This window comes from Furipterus horrens, unplaced genomic scaffold (genome assembly GCF_987537825.1).
Source record: "Furipterus horrens unplaced genomic scaffold, mFurHor1.1.pri manual_scaffold_13, whole genome shotgun sequence".
NCBI lineage: Eukaryota > Metazoa > Chordata > Mammalia > Chiroptera > Furipteridae > Furipterus > Furipterus horrens.
In genome coordinates, this window is record NW_028327183.1 from 50,812,667 (window position 1) to 50,839,983 (window position 27,317).

General features: G+C 51.8%; 2 protein-coding genes across 7 annotated transcripts; both read right to left on the reverse strand.

Annotated features, from left to right (window-relative positions):
- Positions 1 to 291: 291 nt before the first annotated feature.
- On the reverse strand, positions 292 to 5,460 carry KLK12 (kallikrein related peptidase 12). Of its 2 annotated transcripts, none has more exons than XM_090260121.1 (6): positions 5,150 to 5,460; positions 4,925 to 4,980; positions 4,159 to 4,318; positions 3,066 to 3,322; positions 1,684 to 1,817; positions 292 to 816 (listed from the first exon to the last, which is right to left on the reverse strand). In XM_090260121.1, exons 1-6 carry the CDS (start codon positions 5,152 to 5,154, stop codon positions 661 to 663), a joined length of 768 nt encoding a protein of 255 aa, XP_090116247.1. In that variant the 5' UTR covers positions 5,155 to 5,460; the 3' UTR covers positions 292 to 660. The 2 variants fall into 2 exon arrangements, with proteins under 2 accessions (XP_090116247.1, XP_090116246.1); XM_090260120.1 differs by having other exon boundaries at positions 3,066 to 3,325; positions 5,150 to 5,456.
- A 9,470-nt stretch (positions 5,461 to 14,930) lies between these two features.
- KLK13 (kallikrein related peptidase 13) lies at positions 14,931 to 27,090 on the reverse strand. 5 transcript variants are annotated; one of them, XM_090259925.1, is made up of 7 exons: positions 26,955 to 27,090; positions 26,040 to 26,229; positions 22,229 to 22,314; positions 18,566 to 18,755; positions 17,946 to 18,214; positions 16,526 to 16,662; positions 14,931 to 15,149 (listed from the first exon to the last, which is right to left on the reverse strand). In XM_090259925.1, exons 2-7 carry the CDS (start codon positions 26,204 to 26,206, stop codon positions 14,961 to 14,963), a joined length of 1,038 nt encoding a protein of 345 aa, XP_090116051.1. In that variant the 5' UTR covers positions 26,207 to 26,229; positions 26,955 to 27,090; the 3' UTR covers positions 14,931 to 14,960. The 5 variants fall into 5 exon arrangements, with proteins under 5 accessions (XP_090116051.1, XP_090116050.1, XP_090116048.1 ...); XM_090259924.1 differs by having other exon boundaries at positions 26,877 to 27,090; XM_090259922.1 differs by having other exon boundaries at positions 26,835 to 27,090.
- Between the last annotated feature and the right edge of the window lie 227 nt (positions 27,091 to 27,317).

The window sequence follows — 27,317 nt, forward strand, 5'->3', positions numbered from 1 at the left end:
CTGCCTCCCAGAGGCTGCACCCCACCCTCTGTCGTCGCGAGCATAAAAACAAGCCCACGTTCCACATTAAATATAATGTATGCTCAACTCCAGCAGGACCAAGCTGCCATTGGCCGGTTGGAGGAATGTTACATTTTATAGACATTAAGTGGTCATGAATTTTGATTTCACAGCTGTCATTTGGTATCTTGCAGCCAATAATTTTTCCTGCTTCAGGTCCTTAGGGGCCCTTGACAGGCCTATAAGCTCTGGGTTAATGTTGCTGTTGTGTCAGATGGAGAACAATGGCCCTTTATTTTTTTAAATTTTTTATTTTGTTATAAATAACTTTTTCCATTCCATGTCTTTGTGGCCCCTGAGGGGAAACCCTCACCCTCTCTGGTCTGTATTTCTACACCTGCGAGGAGGGGAACGGATGAGCCCCTGCCTCCGTTCTCCACCAACATAGACATCACCCCTTCCCAAGTTATATTTATTCCAAACAGTCAATGCTGCCTCCTTCCTGAACCACGGGTCTTCGAAGGGCTGGCTGGAGCTGGAGTTCCGGGAAGAAGATCCTCAGACCAAGACAAGAGCGCGCTGGGGTTGACGATGGAGGAGGCGCTGGAGCTCCGGGGGCCGAGCAGCCCCCAAGCTGGGCGAGGAGGTGGAAGGCGCAGGTCAGTTGTCCTTTATGACGCTCCGGATCCAGTCCACGTATTTGCAGATATTGGTGTAGACTCCGGGGATGCCTCCTTGCCCGCAAGGCCCCACGGAGCCCCAGGACACCAGCCCCTGCAGGACGCCCCCGCACACCAGCGGGCCACCAGAGTCGCCCTGGAGGACAAGGGGCGAGCAGCCTGGTCTGAATACGGGGGAAATCCTGCTTCGGCTGTCCCCTCTCCGACCCGTTTCTGGGCCTGAGGACAGTGGCCCCAGGCCTGGTCATTGGGCACAGCCAGCGTCCCGAAGGACAGCCGCAGGGACGCAGCAGCAGAGGACACCCCGCTCCTGGGAGCCAGACTCAGGGAAGAAGGGCGAGGCTCCACAAAAGGTAACGAGTTCCCTCGAGGACAATGGCTATGGCTCTGGCCAATGAGGTAAGAGAATACCACCACCAATGACCAATCCCAGGGAAGGAGGGCGGGGCCCCGTAAAGGGTAGAGAGTTCCCTCAAGAACAATGGCTGGGACCCTGACCAATGAGGGTGGACAGCACAGGCGCCCATAACCAATCCCAGCAAATGAGGGCGGGACTCCCTGAGCGCTCTTGGAAGGGTGATGGCCGGGCCCTGGGCAGACGGGTGGGTCAGGCCTCCTCTCTGGAGGACCCGAGAGGGCAAGGCGGCTGACCTTGAGGAGGAGAGCGCTCTCCAGCCCCCCTTCCTGCCCCCACCCTGAGGTCTCTCACTGGGAGACCAGCTTGATGAGGGGGAGACTCAGCCGGAGAGGCAGCAGGTTGCCTACCTGAGCTCCAGGAGCCCTTCCGGCTCGCCCTTGGCCCTCCCCCATCTCCCTCCCTCTCTCTGGCCTCCATTCCCCGGCTCTCCTTCCTGCTCTGTCTCCCTCCCTGATTCTGTGCCTCGCCTTCTCTCTGACCTCATCTCTCTCCCTCACCCCCCTTCCCTGACTCGCCCTCCCCGCTTCCCCGCCTCTGTGCCCACTTCCCGTCCTGGGCGACCGTGCGTGGCCCGCATCCGCTCACCTGGCAGGCATCCTCCCCGGGGATGCCACCCGCACACACCATGTTGTCCGTGATCCTCCCAGGGAACACGGTGCGGCAGGTGGCAGTGGAGACGATGGAGATATTGAGGCACTGGAGCAGGTCTGGGAATGGCTCTGGGGGCGGAAGAGTGGGTCTGCAGTTGCCCCGACGGCTCCTCACTGTGCGGCCACATCCCTCCTCTCAAGGAAGCTCCATGCGAGCCCATAACCCGTCCTCTCCCTGTGGCCTCCATTGCAACCCTCAAACTTCCCAATTTTGGGTTTATGACTTCATTTCCTAGTGACCCTTGATCCCAGTCCCCTGACATCTTATCAGCCTCTGACTTTGAGTGACATAACTCTAGACCGTCCTCATCCCTCCAACTTCAGCTACAGTGAATCCAGGCCTGACCTCCTTCAGTCTCAGCTACTGTGACCTCCAACCTTCAACCGTATCATCCTTGGATTCCAACTTGGCCTCACGTCTCCTCTCTCCTGACCCCGTATTTCATGTCTTCACCTTAAGCTCCAACCTCACTTCTCCATCCTCTAAACCAGCAGTTCTCAACCTGTGGGTCATGACCCTTTTGGGGGTCAAACGGCCCTTTCCCAGGGGTCGCCTAAGACCATCGGAAAACACGTATATAATTACATATTGTTTTTGTGATTAATCACTGTGCTTTAATTATGTTCAATTTGTAACAATGAAAATACATCCTGCATATCAGATATTTACATTATGATTCATAACGAGCAAAATTACAGTTATGAAGTAGCAACGAAAATAATTTTATGGTTGGGGGTCACCACAACATGAGGAACTGTATTAAAGGGTCGCGGCATTAGGAAGGTTGAGAACCAGTGCTCTAAACCATCAGCCCTTACTCCAAAGTGACCTCTGACCCTAGTTTATTTGAACCCTGACTACATGGCCTCTAACCTCTGGCTTCACAGCCCAAACCCTATGGCTTCCAATCCCAGACCAATGATCCCCAATTTCCATCCTTAGACCGTGGTCAGTTTTTGCAACACATGGAGCCCATGACCTGAACTGTTCAATGACCTCCACCACCAGAGCCCATGACCCCATGGACCCCATGACCCCATGATCCTATTTATATATGTTTTTTGCTCCAGTCTGATGATCCCCGACAGCACTCTGGCCTCCAAGCACATGCCTGACCCCATGACTCCTGACTCCACACTCCACCCCTTAACCACTTTGACTCCCAAGACCTGGTCCACCATGATCTGTGGCCCCAAACTACAGTCCTGATGTTTGACCATTCACCCATCCTCCCTCTGACATGCTGTTACTGCTGACCTCTCACCTTATACCCAGACTTTTGCCCGTCCTGACCCCCAATCCCAGGGCCCCCTTACCCCACGGTCGATTGGTGGTGCCCCAGCCCGAGATGTGGCATTCAGTGCCCGCCGCTGCACAGGTGGTGGGAAGGGCCAGGGGCTGGACACTGCGGGTCAAGCGGACGGGGGTGCCCAGTCTCAGAAGCCGCAGGTCATGCTCATGGCTCCTCCGGGCTCCCTGATAGTCGGGGTGGGTCACGGAGAAGCGACTGCGCCGGATCTGTTCCGTCCAGTCCAGGCGACTGAGGCTGTGTTCCCCTAGGCGCACCCAGTACCTGCTGGGGGTCACACTGGCTCAGCTGATGGGCTGCCCACCGGGCTCCCAGGCCCTCCTGCCTCTCTCTCATGTCTGTCGTCTTGGTCCCCCCACTCACTTGCTCTTGTTCTCTGTCTAAGGTGCTCCCTCTCCATCTCCTGGCCCCTGTCTCCATTACCCAGTGCCCCCTGTGCCACTCCATTGTGTCCCCTTCTGATTCTCTTAGCTGGTGAGGCCCACAGGGCTAGGGACATCTTTTAGTCTCATTCACTGCCCTGTTCCTACCACCTAGGAGGCTGCCTGGGCTGTCAACATTGTCACCTAAGTGAATGCTCTCTCTCCTGCTTGGGTGGCTCCCTGTCCCCAAGTCTCTCCACTTCTTTGTGCCTGAAACTTCCCTTTTGCATAAAAGCCAGAGTGTCAGAACTAGAAAACCCAATCCTGTCATTTTATAGATGGGACCATTGAGGCTGCATAAAGAGTTTGGGTTTGGGTCAGACATGGGTCCAGGGCCCAGCTCGGGGTCAGACAATGGCTGTGTGTGTTTGTGTATGTGTGTGGGGGTGGTGACAGATGCTCTATAGGAAGGAAGTGGGAGTCCAAAGAATGAGAGGTGGGTGGGCAGGTTCCAGGACCCTCCCTTGCCCCCAGGACCCAACCCACTGAACCCTAGCCAGCCCCACCCCAGGCCCATTGTTGAGAAAGTCCTACTTCTTGTCCAACCTTAGATTCTCTTGTGGCACGACCATCTCGTTTCTCCTTGACACTCCCTCCCATGATCTCCTATCCCCAGCTCTCTCCTCCCTGTCACCCACCTTTGCCCACTCCAGGAAGAGACCCAAACAGGGGGCTTACCTGCCGCTGCAGTGAGCAGCTGTGAGGACCCATCTGCGGTCAATGAGGACCCCCCCACAGCGCAGGTTGGCACCTTCAAACAGCCCCACCTGCCAAGGCTGTGAGTGAGGAACACACTCTGTGCCATTATAAATCTTCTCTACGGATGCACAGCTGAGCCCTGAGGACCGGGGATGGCCAGAGAGATGAGGTCAGAGACCCAGAGATTGTGGATCAGATATAGAAAGAGAGTTCTAGCCCTGGCTGGTGTGGCTCAGTGGATGGAGAGCCGGCCTGTGAACCAAAGGGTCGCCGGTTCGATTCCCAGTCAGGGCACATGCAGGCCAGGTCCCCAGTTGGGGGGCGCAGGAGAGGCAAACACATATTGATGTTTCTCTCCCTCTCTTTCTCCCGCCCTTCCCCTCTCTCTAAAAATAAATAAGTGAAATCTTAAAAAAGAAAAGAAAGAGCTCCAGAAACGGGGGAGACACACAGAAAGAGGAAGGCAGAGACCCCGACAGAGAACCCCAGACACAGGGAGACACCTAGTGATGTACAGAGTGTAACCCCAAGAGATACAGAGAGGAAGAGGAAGAGGGAAACAGAAAGAGAGAGATGTTAAAGATAGAGGGGAAAAGGGGAAATACAGATTCAGAGAGGGGGGTGGGGGAAAGGACAGAGACAGGGTGATGGGGGAAGGAGAGGGAAGATGAAGCAAAAAATACAGGGAGAGGTGAGGGTCTCTTCGTGGGGTAGGGACAGACTCCCCTTCCCCTGAGAAACTCACCCATAACACATAGGAGCACAAAGATGCTTGACCCCATGGTGGGCCACCTGCAGATCCTGGGGAAAAGGAGGGGGCTTCTCAGAGATGGCTCTTCCTTTGTCAGCCTGCTCCTCCCTCCCTCATTTTTCCCACACCAGCTCCTCGAGCAAGGGAAGTCCCCGTCCCCTGTCTCTGCCAGTCTCCGGCTGTCACCCTGTGCCCTGGGACCGCCTGCCTCCTGCTCACCTCATCTCTGCCAGCCAGGTCCTCCACGTGACAGTCACAGTTGCAGCCTATCTGTGTCCCTGTTATCTCTCTGTCCACCTGCCTGCCTATCTTGTCACCTGCCGGCCAGTCAACACTCCCACGGTCCACCTGGCTTCTCAGCCACCTGTCATGCTGCCCCACCTGTCCCCCTCCTTCGGTCTGTCTGTCCCAGACCGGCAGCTGACACGGCTTTTTAACTCTCTTTGTTCCAGCCCCTGCAATTTCCTTGTTGAGGGAAGGGGACGAGGAAGACTCAGGGTGGGGCGCCCTCTAATCCCCTACAAACTCTTCCTGACTAACGACACTTAATTGGGCTTCACGGCTGACTGGAGGGAGGGGAGTGGGGAGGGGGCCCCGAAGGCGCGGCCCAGCTCCTTCTCCCCTCCTCTCTAAACCAGCCAGCAGCGCCCCCCCTCCGCCCCCACCTCCCGCGGATGACTCAAGGTGATCTGGGAGCTGGGCTCTAATTCCGGCTCCAGTGAAAAAGACTCGAGGAGGGCGGGGCTCGTGGACACGGTGCAGAGCTGGGAGAGGGCAGGAGGGGGGAAGTGAGAGGCGGAGCCCCTAAGGCAGAGAGAGCCTGGGAAAGAGAAGGGGAGAAGGGAGAGACTCACATGAGGTGACAGGAAGAGACAGAAGAGGGTTTCCAAACTAGGTTCTGTGAAAGGCTGATGCTAACTGAATTATTTTTTTAATTATAAGATTTTTATTGATTGATTTATTCATTGGTTGATTCTTGTATGTGCCCTGGCCAGAGATCGAACTTGCAACCTTGGTGTATCGAGCTACCGGGCCAGGGCCCATTAAAGGTCCTTCTTGGCATCCTGGCTGGTGTGGCTCAGTTGATTGAGCACTGGCCTGCAAAGCTAAGGGTCGCTGGTTCGAATCCCAGTCCGGGCACGTGCCTCATTTGTGGGCCAGATCAACCACAACGTGTGTGCAATGGGCAACCACACATTGATGTTTCTCTCCCTCTTTCTCCTTCTCTTCCTCTCATTCTAAAAATAAAATAAGTAAAAAAAAAAAAGTTCTTTTTAAAGGGTTTTTTTTTTTTTTTTTTTTTTGCAAAAGGGCTTCCACTGGGAAAGGGAAACAAGGGAGAGGGAGCAAATAAGAGAGGGCTCCCCACTCCTTTCCTTTGTGTTTCCAGTGATCTTGGGTCTCTTTTCCTCTCTGAATTCAGAATCCCAAAACGTCAGGTTTTGATTTGTTCTGAAACACCGCTTAATCTTTCCCTTTTTGTGAATTCTTTTGGGAAACCTCGTTTACTGGGGTGCAACTGACATGCAATAAAATTCCCCCTTTCGCTTCAGTCAGGAGCTGCCCTTCTGAAGCCTGGGCCCAACGTTGCCAAATCCTCTGACTTTTCAAGAAAAGCTAGAAATTCAGATTTATGTTGGGACATTTCCCAACTTTAAATGTTGGCCAATCTGCCCTTCCCAAAAAACAACTATGGGTCCAACACCAAGCTCTCTCTCCTTCCTTCCCGTTCTGCTCCTCCCTCTCCCTCCCTCTGCTTTAATTTTTCTTTTTTTTTTTTTTTGAAGTAAAATTCACAGAACACAAATTGGGCATTTGAACCCTGGCTGGTGTGGCTCAGTGGATTGAACACTGGCCTGTGACCAAAGGGTTGCCAGTTTGACTCCCAGTCAGAGCACATGCCTGGGTTGTGGGCCAGGTCCCCAGTTGGGGGCATGTAAGAGGCAACGGATGTTTTTCTCCCTCTCTTTCTCCCTCCCTTCCTCTCTCTCTAAAAATAAATAAAATCTTTTTTTTTTTAAAGTGGGCATTTGAGTCATTTTAAAATCTATAATTCAGTGAATCCCACTACACTCACAATGCTGTGCAACCATCACCACGATCTAATTCAAGAACATTTCCACCCCCCCCAAGAGACCCCCACACCCATTAAGCTAATTGCACTGACTGATGAATGGATAAATAAAATATGACCCTTCCACACAATGGAATATTATTAAGCCGTAAAAAAGAATGAACACTGACAGGTACTACAGCATGGATGAACCTTGGGAACATGAGGCTGAGTGGAAAAAAAAAAGAGACACACACACAAAAGGCCACCTGTTTACATGAAATGTCCAAAATAGGCAAATCCACAGAGATGGAAAGCAGGTTAGTGGCTGCTGGGGGTTAAGGCCAGAGACCCCATGTGGCCTGCCCTGTAACCTGGCCCCTGAGTCAGGCCTTGCAAAAGCAGATGATGGCCAGTGGTCACTGTGTTCTCAGGGACTGTGGCCTGCAGTCACACAGGACCTGTGCCACACCACCTGCGCTGAAACAAAGAGGGTCTGTGTCTCTGGCCGTGAACCCGGTCACAAGGTTCCCTATTAACAGAGGTGATTAAGGCGTAGCCCAAATCCTGCTGAGGACTAATTACACCCCCATGGCCCCTCTCCCTCTCCCTTAATCATTTCCCAGAAGCAAAGACCATAAGTCTCCTGACAGTCATCTCTAATCAGGGAACATTGTTCTTTTGCAAACACCTGTATCCTGGACTCTGAGGGGGGGTGTGAGGGGGGAGCTGAGGAGCAAGGTGACCCATCTCCCTGTGGATTTGCTCCACGTCCTTAGAAACCCCTCTGTCCCTTCCCTTGGGGCTGCAACCTGCTCGGACTCAGCCCGCCTGCTGGAACATCCCTCAATAAAGGCTTCGAACTGGTCCACATGGCTCCTCCCTTCTTCCGGGCACAAACCTAGCATTTTGGTGCCGAAACCTGGGATCAGAAACCTGGGATGTTTCTTCCAGCTTCCTGAGACTTGCGACTAGGGGAGCAGTGGGCAGCAGATGCTCGACCCAGGCTAACCCCCACTAACCCCGTCTCTGCGAGGTTCCGAGGCCTGGAAGCCAGACCTAGGAACACTCATTTGCCTGGTCCTCTGCGTCCACACCGGCCGATAACTCTAGTCACTGCCTGGGCTCATGGAGTGAAAATTCTCTACGTTCAAGCCTTTTTTTGAACTGCGCAGGCACCCCTCCCTCTGGCAATCCCGTTCCACTGACCAGATCCGCCCCCTTTGCTCTCCCCTCCCCAAACCTAACACCGGGGGCTGAGGGGGTGAGAAGTGAGGAGTGGAGTGGTGGTTTAGCGGATCTCTTTGATACAGAAACTTGCAGTTGGTGGCTCCTGGCTAAAGCCTATCCCATGGTTTCGAAGCCAGAGGCTCTGAGAGCAGGGACTGGCTTGCAGCTCTGAGCACCATGACCAAACCCCCCAGGAAGTCCCCCGGCCTCCCGCTTTACTCTTGGCTGTCATCATAAGCACAGTATGAAGCCCACTGCTCGGCGAGAACTCAGCCACCCTGACACCTGGTCATAGATGTGGAAACTGAGACACACACAAAGCAGGTAAGTGGCCGAACTGGAGTTTGAACACAGGCAGGCTGTCTGTCTTCAGAGGCTATTTTTGTTTTTATTTTTAAAGTAAAAATAAAAGAAATGTATTTGTTTATTTTTAGAGAGAGGGGAAGATAGGGAGAAAGAGAGGGAGAGAAACATCAGTGTATGTGATCACTGGGGACCCAGGCACACGTTCCGACCAGGAATTGAACCGGCCACCTTTTGGTTCTCAGGCCAACGTTCAATCCATGGAGCCACACCAGCCAGGTCCAGAGCCTGTGTTGTTAATCGTTGTCCAAATATATGAATGAACAGATGAATGACTGAATGAGTACAGGTGAGAATAAATGAATGTAGGGCCTTTTCTTTGGGTTTCAAACAAAGAGGATGGCTTTTGGAATCAGGCAGACCGGGTTGAACATTCAGTTCATCCCATGACACGCTGGGGGCCATTGAGCCACTTGCTTGTCCTGACTTCGGTTGGCCCATCTGAAAAGTGGGGCTGGCAGGAAGTTGATGTCTACACGTGGCTTCCTCTTGGGGTCATCAAACATGGCAACAAAGGTGGGGTGGGGATTTCAGGTAGGTGAGCTCTAGACCCTATCAAAATTACCCTTATCAATTTTTTTCTTTGCCCTGGTCTGGTTGCCCAGTTGGTTGGAGGGTTGTTTCATACACCCATAGGGTTGCAGGTTCAATTCCTGGTCAGGGCACATACCTCGGTTTCGGGTTCAGTCCTCAGTCAGGGAGCATATAGGGGGCAGCCAATCAATCTTTCTCTCTCACATTAATGTTTCTCTCTCTCTCTCTCTCTCTCTTTCTCTCCTCCTTCCTCTCTCTGAAAACAATAAAAATATCCTTAGGTGAGAATTAAAAATCTAGTTATGTTTTAGAATTTTATTTTTTCAATATTAATTTTTAATTTTTCTTTATGTTGCTATTTTATTTATTTATTTTTAGAGAGAGGGGAAGGGAGGGAGCAAGAGAGGGAGAGAAATATCAATGTGTGGTTGCCTCTCACACACCCCAAGCTTGTGCCCTGACTGGGAATTGAACCAGCGCCCCTTTGGTTCTCAGGTTCGTACTCGATCCGTTGAGCCACACCAGCCAGAGCTAATTTTTACTTTTTCAATTACAGTTCAGTGTCCATCCATAGGTGACTGGATAAAGAAGATGTACATACATACAACGGAAGACTGCTTGGTCATAAAAAAGAAGGAAATCTAAAAAGAAAGAATGAAATCTTACCATTTGCAACAACATGGATGGACCTAGAGGTTCTAATGCTAAGTGACGTAAGTCAGACAGAGAATGTTAATTCTTTTATTTAAAAAAAATGAGCAAAGCTGACTCAGATGACAGAATCTTTTTCTCTCAGATAGTGAAGGTATACCAGCTACAACTTGGTGCTACAACTTCTATCTCTTCCTTTGATCCTTCTACCTCATTCAGTTCCTCTGCTCGTTCATTCACTCTGTCAGTCACTCAACAAACACTCTGAGGTGCCCGTGTGCCTAATGCTCTGCTGGGTGACCCGGGAACCACAGAGTTAATCATCAGAACCAGCCCCACAACCCTGTCTCCCTACCATCCTTCCCAGCAAAACTTGTCCACGGGGATCTACCCACGGCTCGCACCCCGCAGTCACGCTCTTTTTGGGTTCCCAGAGACTTCCACGTTGAGCAACCCAGAGATCAGCTGTCCGTCCGTTTTTGTCTCCACGTTTCTTACTCAACCTTTCTGCAGCGTTCCACATGCCGGGCCGCTCCTCTCCCGCTTCCGGGCGCCATGCATTTCTGGTTTTCCTCCTACTTTGTTGGCTTCCCTTCCTGGCCGCCTGCATGAATAGGCCTTTTTTTTTCCCTTCACCGGTGTCTTCACAAACAAGGGTGTTCCCGGGGCCCCGTCCTAAGCCACGTCGTATGTACTGACCGCACACACCTGACGGTCTCATCGGTCGCCTGTCACTGGGGTGGCTGGGTTCTCAGGCCTCTCCCCAGCTTCAGGTCTGTGCTTCCAGCAGCTTCTTGAATGACCCTAACCGAGATCACTGGCTGTCCCCATCGGCCTGTTCTCAGGTCCCAGTCTGTCTGCCTGGTGGCCCCACCATCCACTCAGTCCCCTGATGTAGACCCTCCGGAGCCCCACCCTCTGTAGAATCCACTTGCCTTTCTGTCTTCTGAGACATCCCATCCGGGCCACGAATGACTGCCTCAGCCACCGGCTCCCTGTCTCTGAACTCTGTCTCCCCAGCTCCTGGAGTCCGAGTCTGCTTTGCTCCCCAACGGCCTGACCTGGGCCTCCTGCCTCCTCCCACAACCTGTCTGCTCCTCTCATCTTATCATTGCATGTGTTAAAGTCAAAGCTGGGACCGAAAGCCCATTGTTCCCAGGGATCGTGGAATTTATAATAAGAAATACGAGTATACGTCTGGTCTTCATGCCCAGGTCTGGCACAGAGCCTGTAAAATCCTTAGCATGTCCCAAGGGAAGGTATGTGGTGTTAGGTTAATGAGATCACGTTTGGAAAGCACCTGAGGATGGGGGCTGGTTGCCACGGGAACCAACCACGTGATCAGAGGTCTGGAGCTCTCAGTCCCAGCCCTCCACCCCCACCTCTGGGGAGGGTACAGAAGCCGGAGGTTGAATCCATCACCAATAGCCAAGGGTTTCGTCAATCAGGCCTATGTAATGAAGCCTTCCTTCATCAAAACCCGAGGGGATGAGGTTCAGGGAGCTTCTTCAGGGTCGGCGAACACGTGGAGAGTTGGGGAGAGAGGCGCCTACTGAGGGCACCCGTGTTTTAAGCCCCTTCCCACATCTCTGGCCCTCTGCCTCTCTTCCCTCTGGCTGGCCCTGCATTATATCCTTTTCTGATAAACTGGTGTTCTAATAAGTAACACGTTTCTCTGAGTTCTGCAAGCCACGCTAGCCAGTTAATCGAATCCAAGGAGAGAGTCGTAGCCTTGGGTCTATAGCTGGTGGTCAGAAGCACAGGGGACAGCCTGCCCTTTTGATTGGCATCTGAAGCGTGTGTATGGGGGAGGGGCAGTCTTGTAGGACCGAGCTTTTAGCTTGTGGGGTCTGACTGTCTCCCGGTAGACAGTGTCAGACTTGAGTTTCAATTGCAGAACACCCAGCTGGTGTCCAAGAATTGCTGGGTAAAGTAGGGGAACCCCACCCCACACATTAGAATTGGGTGCAGAACCCTATTACCCCCGTGTGCCTGGAAGATCCAGCCTCATTCCTTATACAAGGCTCACAGGGGTTGAGCCTCCAGAGGACCAGGGAGAAGTCCCTGTGACTGGCCCTGGGGGATCGTACAGAAATGTGTCTCCATCAGCCTGGACGAGTTGGCATTTCTGTAAACTGGGAAGCTGACATTTCCTCCCTGGGGGGCCCTTGGGAGAATAAAATGGCTTTTATGCTGGACCAGTGCTTGAAAGTTTTGTCTTTGATGCCCCTCCTGCCTTGATTTCCAGTCTCCTCCTTTTTTCCAAGTTCCTCTCCACCCAGGTCCTATTGTTATTTGAGTTTCCCTAGGCTGTGCCGGCTGGTGTGGCTGGTGTGGCTCAGTGGATTGAGTGCCAGCCTGCAAACCACAGGGTTGCCGGTTCGAATCCCAGTCAGGGCACATGCCTGGGTTATGGGCCAGGTCCCCAGTTGGGAGCGTGTGAGAGGCAACCACACATGGATGTTTCTCTCCTTCTCTTTCTCCCTCCCTTCCCCTGTCTCTAAAAATAAATACATACATAAAATCCAAAAAAGAAAAGAAAAGAAAAATGGTAAAGATCACTTGGCTTCGAAATCCCGGGAGAAGCCGCAGAGCCCGGCCACCTGGCTGGCTTTCCTGATGGAAGGCGTGGGCAGCTCAGGTCTGTCATTACTGTCTGTTCCCTGTTCCACAGGAAGGATCTGGGCGGCCACCTCTCCCTCTCGCAAATCCTCAGCTGTCACCTAAGGCTGCTTGCTCTGGCACCGGCAACCGGGAGACAGAGCACCCTAACAATTATATCAATAAGAGCAACAATACTAATGACAGCTGCCACCCACTGAGCACTTACTCAGTGCCGGGTGTTCTTCTGAGCGCTGTTCCCATGTTCACACTATTAATCTTCCCCGGAGCCCTTTGAAACGCGTGCTTTTTTTCCAGTGTGTGTTAGTATAGTCAGCTCGTTCTTGATCCTCTAATGGAGATGGAACTAGAGATCTCCCTTTCCTTAGTGCACTCCCTCTCATCCCGCTTCCTCCTGCTATTCCTTCTATCATTGTGTATCTTTTGTTATTAGCTCTATTGTATTCTTCACTGTTGTTTTTACTATTGTGTGTCTTTGCTATTAACTTTGTTATTGTTTCCATTACTGTGTTTTTTTTTTGCTATTATATTTATTACTGCATAACTTAAAAAAAATTAAGATGAGCCCTGGCTGGTGTGGCTCAGTGGATTGGGTGCCGGCTGGTGAACCAGGTCGCTGGTTCGATTCCCAGTCAGGGCACGTGCCTGGATTGCAGGCCAGGTCCCCAGTTGCAGGCACATGAGAGGCAATGAATTGATGTTTCTCTCCCTCTCTGTCTCCTTCCCTTCTTCTCTCTTTAAAAATAAATAAATAAAATCTTTAAAAAAAATTAAATCCTGACATGCCAAGGTTGCGGGTTTGATTCCTGGTCAGGGCACATACAAGAATCAACCAATGATGCATCAATAAATGGAATAACAAATTGATGTTTTTCTCTCTCCCTTCCCCTCTCTCTAAAAATTAATAAAATTAAAAAAAAATCAACCCATGAGTGCAAAAATAAGTGGAATAACAAATTGATGTTTCTCTTGCTCTCTCCCTAAAAATCATTAAAAAATTGAAAAATAAAAATAAGTAAAAGCAACTCTGCTCACCCCCCAACCTATCTTTCAACCCTGCCCCCCTTTTTTAACCACCTGACAATCGATTTCTTAATTCACCTTTTTATCATGTGTCTCCCTACACACACAAAAAAAGTAAGCTCTACAAGAGCAGAAAAGTTTCTGTCTCTTTAACTCACTGTTTATCACCTGTGTTTAACAAAAGTGCCTGGCTCATTATAGATACCAACATTTGAATAAACAAAATCATATTTTACCGATATCCAGGAGAGTGCCTGCCCATGTCAGCCCTGAATAAACGTCTGCTGAGAAAATTAAGTAAATGCAACACCCTTTGGACCCTCTGCAAAGGGGTTGTTATTGACACCCAAAGGTGATCTTTGATCGGGAACCATGCCAGTAATAGTGGTCAGCCAATGTTTATCCTCACAACAATGCTATGGAGAAAAATTAGGAGCCTCGTTTTATAATGGGAAGAGAGGTGGTGAGTTTTATGACTCGCTCAACGAAGGGACCCCAATGGCTTCAGCATTTGACTATATATATATATATATATATATATATATATATATATATATATATATATTTAGATTTTATTCATTTATTTTTAGAGAGGGGAAAGGGAGAGGGAGGGAAACATCCATGTGTGGTTGCCTCTCGTGCATCCCCAACTGGGGACCTGGCCCTCAACCCAAGCATGTGCCCTGACTGGGATTCGAACTGGCAACCCTTTGGCTTGCAGGCCGGCACTCAGTCCACTGAGCCACACCAGCCAATGCAGCATCTATTGTATTCTGAGATCATGGGCAAAGATGTAACAACATCCGGGGCCATTGAACAAGGGTGTCCATGGAGGAGACAGATGGACAGGATAGTTGGTGGACAGACAGTAGGGTCCAGGCATGGAAGCCCCCTTGGGATACTGAACCCCATCACTCTAGATTGCTATTGATCTGAAGGGGGCCTGGGGGTTCAGAGACAGGCATTATTGTCAGACGCCAGATGTAGGGAGGGAAGGGACATTTGTGAGGTGCAGAACTATGTCAGAATGAACCATCAGGAGGAGCCAATGTTATCTGATGATATTCAGGGCATATTGTGGGCACAAGAATACTTTCAGAATGAAATGTCATGGGCTCATGGGAGTCTAGAACCTTCCTGAGGACAAAACATAGAAAGGATCTAGAATATTGGCAATGAATAAATATCTGAATGTTTTCAAGGAGGGTGTGTTCACGGAGCACAGAATATTGATAGGAGGGGCTGGAGGTATTTAAGTGTTTCACAGATAAAACAATCAGATGGTGACCTGGGCTTCTGCTGAAACAGGTGGGAGATCTGGGACGTGTCTGGGTTGGGACCTTCAGGGGACAGGGGTGTCACAGGGTCTGGCAGAGGGCGATGCTGGCAGTGACTGAGTGCTTTTGAAACACAGAATGTCAGCTGGGATGGGACCTTTGGAGAGCACAAATGGCTGGTTCGAGTGGAACACTCTGGAAGGGGCAGAGAAGGGCTGGGCCAACTGAGTAAGGAGGGCACCATGGGGGGAAGGAGGTGGGTAAGTCAACCCGACTTTTATTGGGGGCCCTTGGTCCATTTCCGCTCCGGAGCCTGCTGTCTTCGGATTGTTTCCCGGATCCACGAGACGTACTGAGAGACCCGGGTGTAGACGCCAGGCCGGTTGGGCTGCCCGCACGGGAAGTCCCCCCAGGAGATGATGCCGTAGAGAGTTCCGTTACAGACCAGGGGGCCTCCAGAGTCGCCCTGAGGGGGGAGACAGAGAGGTGGGGGCCTTGCTGGGGCCACACAAAGGCAGAGGTGGTGACCGGTGGGGAGAGGGAAAGATGGACGTGGAGGCAGAGACAGGAATACAGAGAGACTGGGGGACAGCAACGGGGGCAAACAGAGGGGCAGAGAACGAGAGAGAAACAGAAAGACAGAGAGAGAGACTTCTGTGTCTTGCTTTTCAGTCCCTCCATCTCATTCAAGAAGTGACAGCTTACCTTAGACACCTGTTCTGGTCTCACCGGCACCCAAGCCCGCCCTGTACCCCCTGCCCCCCAATCATGCTCCTGCCTGATGTTCTTCATGTCCTCTTACTACTGAGTCAACCCAGCCACGTCTGGGTGGGATTTGTACACATAGGTGCTTCTTTCCCCCTGGGCCCAGGACACACGATATTCCTATTGATAAGGCACTCATCATTGATTCATTACTGCATCCTTCCCCATGCAGCCGCAACCGGAGGAGCCTCCTCTCTTGGGCACAGGATCCATTTTACCTTATTTTGGTAACAGCATCCTGATTTTCTTCATTTGGGGAATGACCCCTTCCCCACTCTCAGAGCTTGTCCCTGCCCCTCCCATCACCCCCCAGTTAGTCCTGTGACCCAGATTTGGTCTAGCAGAGAATCCCACAGCTCTGGCCAGAGTGATGGTTCCAGGACAGTACTTAAGTCGGCCTAGTGAGAGTCATGCCCACTCTGTTGCCCTGGCTGGTGTGGCTCAGTGGATTGAGCACTGGCCTGTGAACCAAAAGGTTGCTGGTTCGATTCCCAGTCAGGGCACAGTGGGCCAGGTCCCTGGTTACAGGGTGGCAGCGTGTGAGAGGCAACCAGTCCCTGTTTCTCTCACACATAGATGTTTCTCTTCCTCTCTTTCTCCCTCCTTTCCCCTCTCTAAAGATAAATAAATAAAATCTTGTTTAAAAATAAGGGAAAAAAAAGATGTTTATGTAAGTCTTAAACACATCACATGTGTAGCTGGATCCATCCGTGCCTGAAGCAGGAGGACCCTCTGGGCTTTTCGGTTACAGAAGCCAGGGTTTTGCTTACGGCAGTCTGAGTTGGGTTTTTTGTCACTTGCAACTAAAAACCGTTATGCACATCAACCCCAGGCTCCGGGCAGCCACCTGTCAGGCAAAGCTGGGGCTTACGATGAATTCTGTTTGCTACCCACGGGCACTTTGTTTCGCCTTGACTCTCTATGTTAGGGCATATCACGCCTTGCAAAGCCTCGTTTCCCCAAAGGCTAGAAGCAAATCCTTTCCCTCCAGCATCTGCTCCTCCATCCTGGCTCCCCATCCTGGCCCAAGGCACCCCCCCCCCCCCGCCCCAGCCCCGTGGCCCCTGGTGGCCTCACCTCGCAGGAGTCCTTGCCGCCCTCCTGTGTGCCAGCACACAGCATGTTGGGTGTGATCCTGCCGGGGTAGGCTTCACGGCACTCCTCGTGGGAGCGGAGCTGGATGTTGGCGCACTGTAAGGTCTGCGGGTAAGTCACTGGGGAGGGCAGAGAGGAAGGTCTAAGGATGTCTGTCTCGGACAGGCTGCGCGATGGGAGTTAACAGAGATGGGAAGAGAGAGATGGGGGGAGAGATTGCTGCGGGGAAAGTGACAGAAGAGCCAGGAATGCGGAGAGAGATGGGGGAGAGGCGAAAGGAAAGCGGAGGGAGAGATGCAGAGGGAGGGCGCAGGGACCTGAGCGTGAAGAGACGCAAAGAGGAAGGTAGAGGAGGAGAGACTGGGGCGTAAGGACAGCGGGAGCTGTGAGAACTGGGAAGACAGAGGTGGCGAGAGAGAGAATCGGAGACAGAGAAAACGCAGGATGGAGAGAACTGCGGGAGCAGGGAAGTGGAGGAGAGGCGGGAAATGCCGGGCAGGCAGACACAGAAGGGAGGCTGGCAGAGAGCTGCGGACTGCAAGGGGGACGGCCAGCGCTCTGCGGCCACGGAGAAGCTTCACCTCCATATATACATAGCTTCTATGCAAAGGAAACAGGTAGTTGTTCATATTTTATTATATCTAATAACTAACTACCAAATATCACTTATTGCCCTGGTTGGTGTGGCTCAGTGGATTGAGCGCTTGTCTGCAATCTGGAACATCGCAGGTTCGATTCCCAGTCAGGGCACAGGCCTGGGTTGCAGGCCAGGTCCCCATCTGGGGGCGTGCGAGAGGCAAGCATACGTTGATGCTTCTCTCCCTCTCCCCCCTCTTCCCTCTCTCTAAAAGCAAAATAAAATCTTTTTTAAAAAATCATTTACTTATAAATTAAATATTTATGTACTTATTTAAATACATTTATGCCCAATATATAATTTATATACAAATATATTTAAATAAATGCATAAACGCAGAATTCTAATTTAGAAAATAAATCTAATTTTTATAATTTGCATATTTATATACAAATGTATATTTATTTTTATAAATATGCACATAACATAGAATTTACTATAATTTTGTAAATGTATATAAAGGCATATAACTGTATATGTGATCTGTAACTATATTTATCAATTTATATAAAGGATATATATCACATGTAACTATAGGTTTATACATTTATATTTATATAAGATATATATAACTTTATACATCATGTTATATGTAATATATATAATATGTAACTATATTTTTTCTTTTCTTGTTTCTTTATAACCGTATATTTTTGAACTTTCATTCTTACATATAAAGGAATCCCCCTCCAACCTACTCCCTATCTCTGCCCCCAGCTTCCCGGCGGCTGAGTGAGAGCCCAGGCCACCAGTGCAGGCACGTACCCTGGGGGCTGGTGGTGGTGCCCCAGCCTGACACGCGGCAGCAGGTGCCAGGAGGGAGGCAGTCGCTGTGGGAGAGAGGCAGGACGTGCACGTGGCTCGTGAGCCGGACCGGGGCCTGCAGCTCCAGCAGCATGATGTCGTGGTCATGGTTCAGGTGTGTGGGGCTCCTCCGGTACTGAGGGTGGGGGACAGAGCGGACCACGTCCCTCACCTGCTCTTGGGGCTCCTTGCACCTGAGGTCGTGCTTGCCCAGGTGAGCTCTGTACCCGCTGTGGGTGCAGGAACAGGGTGGTTAGAGAAGGAGAGGAGTCCCTCCCAGTGCCATAGGGCTCCAGCCTCTTCCCCGCCTCCCCTTCCCCACCTCCCCTTCCCCATCTCCCCTTCCCTGCCTCCCCTTCCCCATCTCCCCTTCCCCATCCCCAACACACCTCCTTCCACATCAATGCCAGTTCCATGCAAATCACCTCCTTCAAGTCCAAGTCCACCCCGCACCCCCACCTCCTCCCAAACCTCGTCCTCACCCATTTCTACCCCAGCGTCAGCTCCAGCCTCATCCTCAGATGCAGCTCCACCCAGCCCCATCCTCGCCCCCTCCCCATGCTCCCCTGGCCCCCACATACTCCTTCAGGCAGTGTGCTGCAGTGACGACCCATCTGGGGTGGACGAGGACCCCCCCACAGAGCAGCCGTCCCTGTACCAGCAGGGCTGCCTGCCAGGGCTGAGAGTGGGGGGCGCAGGTGTAGCCGCCGGGGAGAAACCCACTGGTCCCGTTGGTGCCATTGAGAATCTTGGGGTACTCCTGAGAGGTGCCTGGTGGAGAACAGAAAATGTTAGTGAGCTGGGGTCCAGGTGGAGGGGGGAGCCTGGAGGCAGAGCTGCTGAGCGGAGGAAGAGGGTCAGAGTTTGCTCTAAGTGACCGGGCACCGATGATTCATTTCTCGGCCGCTGGGAGTTGCTATTTATTTCCTACGTGTTAGAGATGAGTCAAAGCAACGAGGTGACAGTGCCCTTTCCCATAGACGTGTCATCCCCTCCATGGTGGGGGTGAAGGGAGAGTTCACCGAACGTGGATGCTTCTGAGAGGCAGAAGCCTGGCATTCTCTCCACTGGCATTTTCTCTCGTTCTAACATGGGGATACATTTCAGGAGGTAGAAGTAGGACAGACCTATACAACCACCTAGGCAGCATCCATTCAACTGTCCATCCATCACCCAGCCATCTGCCCGTCCATCTGTCCGTCCATCCATCCATCCATCCACTCATCCACCTATCCACCCATCTTTTTAACACCTATGTATTGGGTTCCTCTGCGACGCCAAATATCATCCATAGGCTAACTACTCCCAAATCCAAAGTTTCTAGGACTCTGGCCCTGGCTGGTGTGGCTCAGTGGATTGAGTGCTGACCTGCAAACCAAAGAATCACCGGTTTGATCCCCAGTCAGGGCACCTGCCTGGGTTGCAGACCAGGCCCCCTGTTGGGGGTGTGCAAGAGGCAACCACACATTGATGTTTCTCTCCCTCTCTTTCTCCCTCCCTTCTCTTCTCTCTAAAAATAAAGAAATAAAATCTTTTTAAAAAAGTTTCCAGGACTCCGCATCATTTCCCCTTTGCCAATCTCTTTGAGCCCATCTCCCACCTCTCTGCTCGTCACTCACTCTGTTCAGTTTCACGGATCTTTTCTTCACACCAGACCCTCTGCGTCTGTCGCGTCCTCTTCTTCGACAGTTCTCTAGACCCACGCTGTCCAGTCTGGTGTCCACTAGCCATGCATGGCTATTTTCATTTAGATTAATGAAAACGAAACTTAAAAATTCAGGTCTCGCTCTGGCTGGGTAGCTCAGTTGGTTAGAGCGTCATCCCAATACGCCACGGTTGCCGGTTTGATCCCCGGTCAGGGCACACACAAGAATCAACCAATGAATGCTGAGTGAAATAAACCAGTCCGAGGAAGACAAGTACCACATGATTTCATTCATATGTGGACCCTAATGAACTAAATGAGCTCACGTTCTAAAACCCAAAGAGAGCAGAATCCTCAGCCTGCAACCTAAAATGTATTAAGTCAAACCATGTGCGATCACTGTTTTGGGAGAGGTCAACAATTTCAGGTGGTCCAACCCAATAAACATATCTTTTTTTTTTCATTGTACAGGATATTTTTTTCTCTTTTACTTATACAAAGAATGCAGTTTTTCATTTAGGAGACTAATATAAACTTAACTTTTAATGTGCTTTCATTTAAGTTAAAAATAATGGACTCTAAGAAGACCATTAGGTCTAAAATAATGCAGATGGGCCCTGGCTAGGTGGCTCAGTTAGTCAGAGCATCCTCCTGATATGCCAAGGTTGTGGCTTCAATCCCCGGTCGGGGCACATACAAGAATCAACCAGTGGCCCTGGCTGGTGTGGCTCAGTGGATTGAGCCCTGGCCTGTGAACTGAAAGGTTGCTGGTTTCATTCCCAGTCAGGGCACATGCCTGGGTTGCAGGCCAGGTCCCCAGTTGGGGCATGTAGGAGAGGCAACCGATTGATGTCTCTCTGGCCCATTGAGGTTTCTGTCCCTCTTTCTCCCTCCCATCCCTTCTCTCTAAAAATAAATAAATAAAGTCTTTTAAAAAATCAACCAATGAATGCATAAATAAGTGGAACAACAAATCAGTTTCTCTCTCCTTTCTGCTCACTCCCTCCTTCTCTCTCTCTCTCAAAAAAGAAATTCAATAAATTAAAAAAAAAAAAAAGCCCTGGCTGGTATGGCCCAGTGGATTGAGTGCTGGCTTGTGAAGAGAAGGGTCACTGGTTCAATCCCCAGTCAGGGCACATGCCTGGGTTGCAGGCCAGGTCCCCAGTTGGGGGCGCACAAGAGGCAACTACACATTGATGTTTCTCTCCCTCTCTCCCTCCTTTCCTCTGAAAATAAATAAATACAATCTTAAAAAATAAAACAATGACGATGGTTTGCCAGGACGTGAAGTCCAGGATGTGGCAGACAGGGCAGACAGCATGGATAAGGATCCTGATCCAGGTACCACTGCTATCTTTGGGGCTGGGACTCTTCTGTGAGAGTCTTGAACTTTTCAGCCATAAAGCTGGAATAATTATAGTTCCCGTACCTCCTAAGGCTCTTGGGGATTCCACAAGCCAATGCATGTGGAGCTCCTATCCCAGGGTGTGGCATGCAGGAAGGGCTTGGACAGGAGTCTTAGGGAGTGTCACCAAAGGAGAAAAGCCACCCCACCTCCAGGCCAAGGGTGGTGCTGGGTGTCAGGTGCCCTTGGATCCCTCTCTCCTTTGGGTCTCGGCTCAAGGGTCTAGTCCTTTGGGGGGGCAGGGTTGGGCAGTGCTTCCCAGTAAGGAGCTGCCAGGGCACTTTTACGCTCCTGGCTTGGCTCCTTGAAGCCATCCCCTGTGTTACAATGGTAATTAATTACCAGCTAATTATTTGGGTAATTGTTGGAATAATGTCTGCAGCTGAACCGCTAGGCTCCAGGTGCTGAGCGCAGGGACTCCGTCTCTGCTTGTGCATACACCCAGCGTGCCACCTGGCAGGCGGTGCTGTGTTGTAGATAGAATTTATTGGGGTGACATTGGTTAATAAAATTATATAGATTTCAGGGGTACAAGTCTATAACCCATCATCTGCATGAATGACCCATGAATAGGGTTTCCAGAGAACTTGCCCGCAAATTCTTAAATGTGAGACGGCCAACTCTGGGTGGAATCGGATAGGTCTGGGGTCACCCCAAGGATGAAAGGAAGACCTAGAAGATTCTGGAAGGGGCTGAAAATGGATGAAGAATACAACTAATGAAATAATAGTGTCAACTAACTTGCCATCCCTTTTATCTGCCAGGCGCTCGGCAAAAACAGGCGTCACCTGAACCCTTTGCGGAAAGGACGTATCTGTTCCCAGCGTACAGATGGAACGACCTGGGCGCAAAGAAGCGAAGTTACTCGCTCACAGTGGCGGCGTCTGGATTTGAACTGGTGTCTCACTCACATAGGCCAGGGCGCCTGGATTGGGGGAGGGGCTGCTCTGGGACTATCTGAGGGGCCAGGGGTGGGTTTCCAGCGCCGAGTATGACAGAAAAGGGAGCTGTCCCTGCCAGGGAAACCAGGTCACTCAGGGATAAGCAGGAAGCTTATAGGGCTGTCCCCAAGGGACCCTGCCCGGAGTGGGCGGGGGGGGCGGAGCTCGCAGCTTCCAAACCCGTCCCCGCGTCCTGACCCCTCCTACCATTGTCTGGGGTGACCACCCCGCCTCCACCCCCGCGCATTCTTACCGCCTGACAAGGCCACGGTCAGGAAGGCGATCCCAGCGGTCAGGGGCCACATGGCGGCTCCGGGGTGGGGGCAGGGCGGGAGGGGCCTGAGGAGTGGAAGGGAGGTGTTAAGGGATGGCCGGAACCCCATCTCTGACCGCCCCCCACCTTAACTCTGCTCCTGAACTTCCCAGGTGTGAATCTCCTTCCTTCACTCTGAGAACCCCTCCCCAGATCCATCCTTGGGGGTGGCATGCACCCTCCGAGGGCACTGGCCAGCTGCCCCTCAGCCCGGGCAGCCAGCCCTCCACCGCGGCCCTCCAGCAAGCTGGGTCCTGGGCGCACGCCCCAGCCCCTCTCTGTCCGCTGTCTCCCTCCCAGGCTTGCTTCTGACACCTGGTCTCAAACTGAGCTTCTTTTTTTTTTTTCCCGGCTCCAGCTTTCTGTCTCCGCATATTTCTGTCTTTAACTGAGCCTCTGGTTTCCCCCACCCCATCTCCCTGACTCAGCTGTTCCCTCTCTCTCCTCCCCGCCTCCTCCCCTCCAGCGCCCCCGGCTGACCCTACCTGGGTGAGGGGCCTGGGTGAAGAGCTTCCGCAGCCAGCTGCCTCCAACTTCAGCCCCGACCCATGCCTTTTAACCCCTGAACTCCCTCCCCCAGCGCCCTCAGCATTTCCCGGTTGCTGGCCTACCCCTCTCCACCCCCAATGGCTCAGCAGGCTATGCCAGGCACCCCCCAGCCTGGGCTTGGCCCTCCGCTTGGGGGTGGAGCTTTCAGGACAAGCTGGGACCCAGATTTGGCCCCGCCCAAGCCCGGGTTGAACCCACTGTGAACTTCGAGGCAGCAGGACCCACCTAGTGGGAAGGAGAAAGCCCATCACTTCCTCCCCCAAAACCCACCCTAAGTCCTCATGACCCTGCCTTGCAGCAGAACCTACGTTCCAATCTCCACTCCAACCCTGTGGGCATTCTTAATATACACCAGCTCCCAGAAGGCCATTTTCTATCCTATTCCTGCCCCCTCTGCCAAATTTCAACCATCCCCCTGCCCCTGAGCCGGTCCCTCCAAAGATGTGCCATCAACAGCTTCATGCATCTCAGATTTCTCTCTCAACAGCAAATGCAACACATGTAAATCCCAGTTCTCGGCCTCCTCTCCAGCCCAGCTCCATCGCCAGCCCATTTTCTTCAGAAAACACAGGAACGCCCACCCTGAGTCTACCATTTGCCCTCCCACCCCTACACCCAACCATCAGGCCAGGAAGATCATCTTCAGATGGGCGATTGAAAGTCAACTGTCCTTGAACCAGGATGGGGGCATGAACTGGGGCAGTGGCTAAGTGACCTTTTAGGAGCAGGGCCAGACGGGGTGAGGGAGTCCACGGGTCTGGAGGTGGAGAGGGAGACACACTGGGGGGCTGGGATGAGGGAAGAGGAAGGAGGAAGAGGGTGTTTGGAGAATGAGTAGGAGTCTCCTGGAAATGTGATTGGGTGAGGCTGTGAGTTAATCCTAAAGGGTGGAGGGGGCAGGATTAGGGATTAGGAAGGGTAGAGGTGGGGTCAGAATTTGGGAGAAAGCCAGGGACGGGGACCAGATGAAGTCTGGAAAGAGAGCAGAGGTCTAAGGATAAGGATAAGGGATTGAGCCAACAGAGTGAGGGTTAACATCAAAATTGGTGTAGTCCATACTGGGGATAGTTAAAGTTTGGATATAGGGATCAAGTGTCAGGTTAAAAGATAATTTTTTGAAAAGAATCTAACCATGACTCTCCTCCATATATAAAATGGACATATGTCTAAGATTTTATTTTGACCTGGCCAGGTAGCTCAGTTGGTTAGAGCATTGTCCTGATACACCAAGGTCGCAGGTTCAATCCCTAGTCAGGGTACATAGAAGAACAACCAATGAATGCATCAAGAAGTGGAATAACAAATCTCTGTTTCTCTCTCTCTCTCAAAATCAATAAAAATTATTTTTATTTTTATTCATTAATAAGTGATCCAACTAGCAAGACGTTACAAAGAACCACCCACATATAAGCAATAAGGAATGCTGAAATGAATTTATAAATAGATGTAAAACTGTCTTATTCTCTATGAGGAGAAGAAAATTGTATTTCTACCTGACAAAACTCATTTGCATGGTTATGGACAAGAATTCTTTGCATTGCTCTTGGCTAGCTATCATTTACAGGTTGTTAAGCAGCTCAAAGACGGTAAAAGAAGCAGTTAACCCATCTAGTTTTCCATCGAAGGCGCCTGTTGCATCCATAATTTTTCCATACACTAGGAAGAAAAGTTTGCGGTCAGGTTTACGGTGAGTCCAACGACAGCTTTGGCACTGCTGTGAGTTTGGGGAGAAGAATGGGCGGGTGGTGAGGAGGGGTTTGGAGCTGGTTTGGGGGATAGGAGTGCATTGTAGTTGGGAAGGGTCTGGCGATAAGGTTGTTGATGGAGTCCTGTTGGGTTGGGGCTGGGGACGGGGCCATGACTAAAGTTTTGGATGGGGAGGTGTTGAAATACAGTAAAACTGGTGGTGTGGGTTGACATTGATAATGAAGACTAGACATGAGGTTGAGCATCTGTGTTGACGTGGGGTTTTGACAGGAGTGGGCTGGGTCGTGGCTGTGAACTCTGCTCAAGGTGACAGGCAAGCAATGGTCCTTCCCCACTTTGGAATTCCCTCACCTCACAGGGCTGGACCCAGAGTGGATACTAAGTTCATTCTTTCCCAGTGGAGTTGGGTTTAGGTTGGGTGGCAAGAGGGAGGATGCGGGGTTAAGTGAGGTGACAGGCCTGTGTGGGAAGTCAGGGTACCTGTGCCCTCTGGTGGCCTGGGTCCACAATCCCAGAAAAGCCTTTCTCACTTGGGAAGGGCTGGAGCCTGGAGTGGGGGTGGCTGGCTTTGGCATTTACTGAGGGGTGAGTGCCAGGTCAGTGCTGATATTAGACCTTATTATTGGCCAGGACTTGGGCTGGCTGACTCCCGTTGAGTGAGGTCATGGACCCACCAAGACTTGGGCGTGTTCCGCCCCCTCACCACGGAGAGCAGTGATGGAAGTCACACGCCAGCCAGACCCCGTCCAGGGGTGCTGTCTCACAGGTCAGGGTCTCCCCCGCCAGGGAGCACGGTTGGGGGAAGAAGGATGAGAGGAAGAGGCAGTGTTCCTAGGGGTGTAGAGCGGAGACTCTGCAGCCAGACTGCCTGAGTTAGAGCGACAAGGATGCTCGGCGCCTCTGTCCCCGTGTGTGCGATGGTGCTATCCGCAGCACCTACCTCATAGAGGAGGGTTAAATGAGTTAATATTGGAAGGTGCTTACGCAAGGGCCTAATATGGACCCAGGGCTGGTTAAATAAGTAAATCCGGGAATGGAGGCTGCCCGAGGTTCCTGGAAGCCCCACCCTAGCTTGGCTTCAAAACGGGGTTCTTTGTGAGGCAGAAACTGGAAGTTCTGGTTGGAAGTGCGGGCTGGGATGAGAAAGTTGGCCCCACAACCAGGCCCAGAGGAGGGGCCCTGATACAAACATGAAGGGAGGGGAGACAGAGAGAGACAAAGGGATAGATACACAGAGATAGACGACGTGGGTGGGAGAGGATGGGAAGGGCAGACAGAAGGACGCGAAGGCACCAAGAGACACGGAGGGAGAAAGAGACGTCCCGGGGAAAACCAGATTCGACGTGCACCAGGCGTCGCGAGCGTGAGTTCTTTAGAGCTGGATCTCTGTGTTCCAGATGTCAGCCGGAGTCATCCTCTTTCCTGGGCAGCAGTGACAGAACGCTCTGTCCCCATCAAGTTTGCAAACGCTGGAAAGGGCAGCCTGGCCACCTACCTGCATGTGGGCACACAGCCTCTGCCTCGTCTCCCGTGTCTACCGACGAACAGCCTGCACCACCATCTAGAACAGACCCCTCCATGTGTCCTGGGTAGTCCGTCCCCTCTTGTCTTCTTGAGGGCTTTCTTCCAGCCAGCACTTCTCTGCTGCCTTGGCTGCATCATCAATTTCTTTCTTCCCTAGTGAGCTGTCCCATGAACACACAAACATGCTACAGTGTCTCCCATGCTCCATCAAAAGAATTTGTAAAAACCCTCTGAACCTTCATGTTCTCCTGGATGAAATTTTACTCCCCTGGATGGCAATTCTTCTCGAAAGAGTGGTCTACACTGCCCTGGCTGGTGTGGCTCAGTGGATTGGGCGCCGGACTGCGAACCAAAAGGTCGCCGGTTCGATTCCCAGTCAGGGCACATGCCTGGGGAGCGGGCTAGGTCCCCGGTTGGGGATGCAAGGCAACCCCCATTGATGTTCCTCTTCCTCTCTTTCTCCCTCCCTTTCCCTCTCTCTAACAATAAATAAATAAAATCTTAAAAAACAAAACAAACGAAGAGTTGGCTCCACTCACTGTCTGCATCCGCAGTTTCTCTTCTCTTGTTCTCTCTTGAGCCCCCTCCCCGCAGGGTTTCTCCCTCACTGCTCCACCAACAATGCCCCTATAAAGGGGCCCCAATAACTTTCCACACTGCTGACCCCAGTGGCCAGCTCTTTAGGGTTCATCTTCCTGTTCCTGCAGAGAGTTGCTTTTTGCAGCTTCTGGAACACTACACCCTCTTGGTCTTCCTCACAACTCACTGGCTGCTCGTCATCCATGTCCAATGCCTCTTTGCTCCTCACCTCCCCCAGCTCCACATGGTGGGGCATTGCAGGTCCTCTTCTCTCCTCTGTCTCTCCTCACTCCTTCGATGTTCTCACCTGGTCTCGTGGCTTTAAATGCCATCCGCTTGCTGACAACTCCCAACTCTGTGTCTCCAGCCAGACCTCATTCTAGAACACTTGGCTTAGCCTCCAACTGCCTACTCAACATCTCCGTGTTCAAAACCGAACCGGTGTCCTCCGCTCCCCTCGCGTCCCAAACAGGCTCCGCTGGCAGCCTCGGTCTTCTCCGGAGACGGTCCCTCCGTCCCTCTGTCCCTTGGCCCAGACCTCAGTCTTGCCCTTGAATTCCTTTTCTCATACCGCGCATCCACGTTGTTACCAAACCCTGTCGAGCCCTCCCTGCGAAATAGGTCCAGAATCTGCCCATTTCTCAACACCTGCCGCCCTTGCCGCCTGGTC

Bases quoted from the DNA above. Each gene is read 5' to 3' on its own strand.
- KLK12 (XM_090260120.1), bottom strand. The intron at 4,319-4,924 runs GTGAGTTTCTCA...CCCGGTCCTCAG, and splicing joins TGTGCTCCTATGTGTTATGG to GGCTCAGCTGTGCATCCGTA. The intron at 3,326-4,158 runs GTAAGCCCCCTG...TGTGACCCCCAG, and splicing joins GCTGCTCACTGCAGCGGCAG to CAGGTACTGGGTGCGCCTAG.
- KLK13 (XM_090259925.1), bottom strand. From the start codon at position 26,206: ATGATGCAGCCAAGGCAGCAGAGAAGTGCTGGCTGGAAGAAAGCCCTC. The intron at 22,315-26,039 runs GTAGGTGGCCAG...TCCACTCCTCAG, and splicing joins GGCTGTGTGCCCACATGCAG to GCCCCTCCCGCCCTGCCCCC. The intron at 16,663-17,945 runs GTACGTGCCTGC...TGCCCTCCCCAG, and splicing joins CACCACCACCAGCCCCCAGG to TGACTTACCCGCAGACCTTA.